At 35.3% G+C, this 7,128-nt stretch overlaps 1 protein-coding gene across 1 annotated transcript; it reads right to left on the reverse strand.

The window, feature by feature from the left end:
* On the reverse strand, nt 247–2,730 carry LOC109835689 (protein IQ-DOMAIN 1-like). Its single transcript, XM_020403687.1, has 3 exons — nt 2,359–2,730; nt 1,100–1,507; nt 247–876 (listed from the first exon to the last, which is right to left on the reverse strand). The coding sequence occupies exons 1-3, from the start codon at nt 2,728–2,730 to the stop codon at nt 412–414; spliced, it is 1,245 nt and encodes a 414-aa protein (XP_020259276.1). The 3' UTR covers nt 247–411.

Genomic DNA, 7,128 nt, shown 5'->3' on the forward strand with positions numbered 1-7,128 from the left:
GTGCCTGTGTGATGATGACCATCTTATTGAGTTAATGATGCTAGCAACTCCATGATCCACGCCAAAACATCCACGTGGTGGCTAAACGTGCGATTGCTTAAATTGCTCAATCAAGTTATGTAGGCGTTGGATACACACACTCAAGTACGTTAGTAAAGAATGAGATATCATGTTAGAAGCTTGATTTCAATATCCACAATAGGACTTCTCATCATGCACTACTGCAATTAGGCATGTCCAATCTCGTACTCAAACCAACTTACATACTAGTGCATTAAATTACATAACTATAACGTCCACATGTATTTTCAATTCTTTGTCCTCTCCTTCACAATTAATGAAAAGAAGCATCAATAATCATAATAACCCAAATCAGACAACACAATTCCTAATTCATCATAATCACCCTCATCATATTACATGCTCTTTCTTTCCCATCTGCACTCTAAATGGCGGTGTTTGATCATCCCCTGCACAGCTCGAATCCGGACTGTAACCTGTATTTCGTTTAGTCGTCTGGACCTGCAACCTTCTACCCGCCTGCAACGGGCTCTGACCACCGAATTTCCCTTGAGCCCGAGCCTTAGCCTTGGCTGATTGTGTCGCTGCCATGTAGCTTGGAACTGCTCGAACTCCTACTGATCTCTCATCTCCTTGGTAGTGAGAAAACTGACGTTTCAGGTAATTCTTTGGGTCTGTTGTGCTTCGCCCAGTGTCGATTTCCACTGTTTTTTCTGACAGGTTGTCGACAGTGTTGGTGGGCGTTATGTATGCACTCTCGGGCTGCAGCAGCATGCTTTCTTGAGGTGTTTGCAGTTGTTGATTTGACATCCAGCGCTCAAGCCAATTCCATCCCCATTGAGGACGATCCTGCAACTAGAGATTGTGAAATGAATATGGCATTTTGAGAACAAGAAGATATTTTCAGGGAAATAAGTTGTCGAGAGACGGAAATTCTAATTGCTCAGGAAGCAAAATGGGTCACGCAAATGTTATATTGTACCCATTTTTTGCAGTTTTCATATTGGTAAATAAACATTAAAGTCATTAGGATAAAGTACTTTGGTCAGCATATTTGGGAAAATATGTGAAAGTATACCTGACAGGAAAAGGCATAGGCGAGAGCTCTTTCACGGTCCATAGCATCATCACTTCTCATCTGGCTCTCCATCATTATGCTTTGCTTGTCTTTGTAATAGGGGCTCTTGTTGCTACGATGTGAATGAACTCCTCCATCATCATACTCATCATAGTCATTATCAATATCGCCTTCTTTGATAGAATAAGCATCATTCTTGCGGTAACTGTGTTTATAACTAGTGGGAAGATTGACTCTGTGATTGTTATTGTGTATTATGCTGAGGCGCCGAGCTCGGACACGAGCCTGGACGCGCACGAGAGCTTGCATACAGCGCATGGTCATCTGAGCTTGTTTCCGGACAATGTGTCCTCTCACAAGCGCCTGAAGTCGAACCAAACCTCTCAGTGCACGTAGTGCTATCCGGGCCTGCACAACAAAATCAAGCATTCATTCTGTTCCACAAGTCAAATAAACGATATCAGCATGTTTGGGACTTTGTGAAAGTGGCTTATAAGATATGTTTAACGAACATTTTTTTTGACTTATAAGCCAAAAAAATATAAGCTGGGTTAGCCCAGCTTATTTTTTTGGCTTATAAGCCACATAGTTTGACCAGGTAAAAGACCACTATATCCCTTAACATTTAAGAAAATTCAAAAGCTTTCTATTCTCTATCTTCAATCACTTTTTGGTTATTTTTGACAACAAATATGGATTATAAGCCAATGATTTTCCAAATAATCTACTAATGAAAATGGATTATAATCCATTAAATTTACCAAACACTTCGGGATTATATCCACTTAAATTGAGAGCCATTTATATGGATTATAAGCTGAGTGGATTACAATTTAAAGTTTCCAAACATAGCCAATCCACTATTGTTAGATTATTATCCAATTCAAAAGTGTAATTACTCATATCTGAGTCATGTAATTTATTGTTAGGTTTCAAAGGTTCATCGAATAGAGATGGAATTAGGCTCATTTAACTGGACCTACATTGACCCAAATTGATTAATCTTATCTGCGTCATTGAGTCTGGACATGTCTTATTATTATGTATCCGTCTAAATCTATGATTTAGATACTTCATCTATGCCTTAAGTAGTGAAGATTGCTCCAGGTTTAGAAAATAAGGTCAAAAAAGTTTTTTTTTTTTTTTTGGTGGGGTGGGGGGGTGGTTGTTCCTAAGCTTAGGACTTTATGGACTTTTAATTGATTTATTTATTCGGGTATTGCATTGACATTAATTAATTAAAAGTTAACAGAACTAACCAGATATCCTCTGTAGTACGACTGAATTACAACGCAGCCTTCTGCCTCGCCTCGACATCTCTTCATACCCAGGCCAGTCTCACGCACCTTCGCCGCAGCTGCGGATGCCAGCAACCGGCAGCCTCCGGCAGCTGCTGCAGTTGCCGGCTGGCTCACGCCTCGGCGTGTCTCTGGAACCTCATCGTCCCCATCCCCGTCCACGGACGTATCCGCCGGAAAATGCTCGACCGACACAATCTCCGGCATCTCCTCCTCCTCCTCCTGCTCCACATGATTCACAGACCACTCCATTTGGTTATGAGAGCAGTCTTTGGAGGGGGATTTGAAGGCCCTTTTCATTGATTTGAGCCAGCTGCTTGATTTCTTCCCCATGGAGCATGTACTCGTGTACACAAAGAGATGAGAGGAGAGGAGAGAGTAGGAGTTAAGAGAAGTCGGGAGAAAAGGGGAGAAAAAGGGTAAGGTGGGCAAGTAGTAAATGGGATGCCGTGCAGACGCCGACGGTATTAATTATTTCTCACGAGAACCATCCCCTGATCTGTTTGTTCAAGCTAAAAAAAGTTGGAAATTTCAGAGATGTAATTCATAGATGAGATTCGGTCGTTGTTCTTTTTGAGATGGGGTGTAGTTTTCATGTGATATATGGGCAATTGACATATAAGTGAAAGGGACGCAAGGAAACGGCGTGCATGCATCAGAGGGAGGAGAAATTGCTCTCAAACTTTATAACGGAGTTTGGTTCTTTAATCTTCAGAAGGTCGGTGAACGCGAATGGCAAACGGATACTTGGGCCAAATTTTAACTTTAGTGGGCGAAGAGAAACGGCTGGGCCCTTTTTGCGCCCACGCACGGAGAGGAGACGTTTTGAGATCATGTCCCCTCAAATTATAATCCATCAGAATTCCAAATTCCCGATAAAATAATGGCGCAATGAAATGAACTCTTATGAAACAGCAGGCTCGAAGGCGAAGAAAAAAGAGAGGAGGCCATGTGATTTGATATTTGATGTTTTGCTCGGTTTTGAGTATTATTATGGATAGGGTGTTTAAGTTGTAAGATTGAGTTTAATTTTGTTGATCTTTTAACAAATAGTTATAACAAAGATAAATAGGTAAGTTAACCCTTAAAATTGTTAAAAATTTAATGATAGTTACAGTGGAGGGTAAAATTGAATTTGGAATATAATAATAAAGGGTAGGTTTAGAAAGACAATGATTTGGAAGACAAATTTAGAAGAGAAAATTGCTTCCACCCTCCTTCACTTTAGAAACCAAGCCTCCCCTGAGACAACTAGTCAAAAGCCAAAAAAAAACCCCCTAAATCTGATTTTTAGTTGGTTTGGTTCACCCCTTGTTCCCACCATATTATGCTCATCATATACTGTACTTTAAAATAAACCAAATTACCCCGCCTACTTATTTGGAAAACAGCTCAATTATTTCTACACATTTGATTAACAGATCTTGTTGTAACTATATAGGAAGTTGTAGATTTTTTAGGCGGGAATCCGAAACTCCAAATTAAGCGATTATTCTGCAGCATCTTTATTTCTCATCCCTTAAATCTCTCTTCTCGCTCATCCATGTTTCTTTCGTTCAACATCTTTTTGTTGTCATTTCCCCCTTTTTAATTAATCGGTGCATGGCGCGAAGTGTTACACTATGTGTGTCATCTAAAGGAGGAACGCAATGTTGTTAATTAGAATGTGGTAGCTATGGAATGAGTTGTATACTGCTAAATAAATTTATTAAAATAAAATGATTTTTAAAGTGTTAAATAATATATTAATATATATATAGTATATTATATATATATATATATATATTATTATATATATATATATATATATATTATATATATATATACACACACACCACACACCACATCAACATATACACGGGATGGTACAACAAATGCAGTTTTGTACTTATCTTTTTCTTCTATTTGAATTTGCCAATAACCCGATTTTAAATCAAATTTAGAAAATATTTTTGCATTATGAATGTGATTTAATAAATCTCTTTTGTTTGGAATAGGATATCTTATCTATTTAAGAACATTGTTTAATGGTTTATAATTTTATAACCAAACAGGGTACTCCTCGCTCTTGTTTTGCATGTTTATTAACATAGAATATAGTGCAATTCCAAGGACAATAAGATGTTTTTAATTATTTTTATCTCTATAAGAGATTGTATTTTATTTTTACATAATTCAAAATATTATTTATTCATTTGGCATGGTCTTGATTTTGTAGGAATATCCTTTTTATTAAAATTGTCAATATAAGGTAGTGAAACAATATGTTGTTTGCTATTCCAAAAAGCATTAGGAACATCATTGCATATAGTGAGTTTAAATTTATTTTCTAATTGACTTATTAAGTCTTTTTGTTTTTTTATTTGTTCTTCAATTTGAACAAATATTAATTCTTCTTTAAGAAAATTTATTTGATTTTCTTTTAATATTATGTTTTTAACTTCATTTAACATTCTCGTTTGAGGATTAGTTATAAATTCAAATATAATTTCCTTATTTTCATAAGTTACTTTAATTCCATTTGTGACAATTTGACTTATAGGCATAATATTATTTAAAAATAGAGTCCCGAGTATTACATGTTGGGATAAATTTTACTAAAATACAAGGAGTAGGTATACAAATACCTTGTACACACATATGTGCTTGTGGTAATTTATATTTTACCTCTAATTGATTACCATTGACACTGCTCAAAGTTTGAGTAGTTTTTTCAAAAAATTTAGAAGGTACTTCCTTCATTTATGTAGTTAAGGTCTGCACCACTGTCAACCAGAGCTATGAGATCTGGTATAAACATTTGTTCAGCTATAACTAGAGTAATTTTAATATACCATTTTTGTGATGTAATTTGTTGCAGTATTTGTAGAAAATCATTACTTTCATTATCACTATTTTGGATTATAGCATCATTATCTTCTGCAGATTTCTTGTCTTATTTAGAAATAATATATTTATTTTCTTGTTTTAAATCTTTTACTTCTTTTTTCAAATCTTGTATTTCTTTATATTAAGATTTGGTAAAGATAGTTCTTTGGAAGTGGATGCAATATTTTGCCTTTTTTTAATACTTCATCCATGTTATACACATTATCAATATTTGGTTTGTCTTTTATTTCTTTATTGTTGTTTAATAAAGAATTTATAAGTTCTTCTTTTAATTCAGAAGATATTTCACTACAAAAAAAAGAAGAGTTAGGGGCAATTATTTTCGTCACTTTTAATTTAATTAGAGGCAAATAAATAGAATTATCTGCCTCTAATTACATGAGTGGCAAATCTCGCATCCGCACCTAAATGTGGTGTTGCTAATAGTTATTAGGGGCAATATTGCACAAACTTCCGCCCCAAATACTAAACGCGCCACATCAGCTCGTTTATTTGAAAAAGTATTAGAGGCAAATATAATTGCCTCTAATAACTTATTAGAGGCAAATATAATTGCCTCTAATAACTTATTAGATGCAAATATAATCACCTCTAATAACTTATTAGATGCAGATGTAACTACCCCAAATAGTTGGAATTAAAATAAAAATATTAATTAAAGGTACAAATATAATTGCCTCTAATAACTTAAATTTGATATTAATATTTTAATTTTTTAATAAATCTGGAAAAAATAATTAATTTTTATTTCATATAATTAAATTGAAAAACAAACATAAAATAATTGAAACATGAATAATTTTGATTGATAAGAATGGTTGGAAGGAGATTGCGGACGACGATGCTGATATGGTTGATATGGGCAAGATGTCGGAATTTGTTCGTAAGGTGACTGTTGTTGGGATGAAGACCACTGCTGGGAGTTAGACTGTTGTTGGGAGGAAGATTGTTGATGCGGATGTGCGTTCCCTGAAGTGATCATCTGTTTCAACTCATCCAACTCCTTTTGCTGTCGCTCATACTTTTCCTCAAGTTCTGAATATTGAGATTGCAAATTAGCATATGCTCGCCCAGTACGTGATCGAAGTGATGAAGATGTTGGCTGAGTTTGTGCCACCCAAGGAATCATTTCTGGCGTCACCCCTCTTCCATAACCACGAACTCTACCACGAGTCTCTAAACCCCTTGCTGCTACATAAGCTTGTTGCCTTAGTTCTGATGTTTCCTCGCCATGGGTTTCAACCAAACTCGTTAACTACCGTGAGATCTTAACCTGAAAAAAGAATTCGCTTCAATAGTCAAAATGGACACAATATGAAGTAAAGCAATTTTTTTACATGTATTACTTGTCTTAATACAAATGATTAAATTTCAAACTCACCGCCAATTCCTCTGATGCATCATCTATCCAACTTTTGTTTTCATCTCGCCGCTTGTGCACTATATAAAACATCTCAATAGGATCATGTTTGCGACCATGTTTTTTCTCCTATTTGTAAAACACAGAAAAAAAAATCATAAATTTTATTTAATTAAAGAAGCAACATCTCAAAGAAGCAAACTTCAACAGTAAATGTAGACATCAAATGTGGTCTACATAAAATAAAGGTCAATTCAAACAAATACAGGACAACTATTTTCGGCATTAAATAGAAGGAACCAAACAGAATGTAGATGAAGTTGAAGGAAGTTAAGCCTCGTATACTTTTCACATGGATTGCTTATAATGTAATGGGGCTTTTTAACAGTGGTGATATTTGGCAAACTTCTAAATGGAACAAGAACAAATAACACTTTCAGGTTTCAACTACTACGAGGTTTCATCATATGTATGATTAGAAT

The sequence above is a fragment of the Asparagus officinalis genome, chromosome 1 (assembly GCF_001876935.1).
Source record: "Asparagus officinalis chromosome 1, Aspof.V1, whole genome shotgun sequence".
Taxonomy (NCBI): domain Eukaryota; kingdom Viridiplantae; phylum Streptophyta; class Magnoliopsida; order Asparagales; family Asparagaceae; genus Asparagus; species Asparagus officinalis.

What these genes read in the sequence shown, in the direction of transcription:
- LOC109835689 (XM_020403687.1), bottom strand. Translation starts at nt 2,730, where the DNA reads ATGGGGAAGAAATCAAGCAGCTGGCTCAAATCAATGAAAAGGGCCTTC. An exon ending in CGTACTACAGAGGATATCTG is followed by an intron (nt 1,508 to 2,358) that starts GTTAGTTCTGTT and finishes TTTGTTGTGCAG; the next exon opens with GCCCGGATAGCACTACGTGC. An exon ending in CCTATGCCTTTTCCTGTCAG is followed by an intron (nt 877 to 1,099) that starts GTATACTTTCAC and finishes CACAATCTCTAG; the next exon opens with TTGCAGGATCGTCCTCAATG.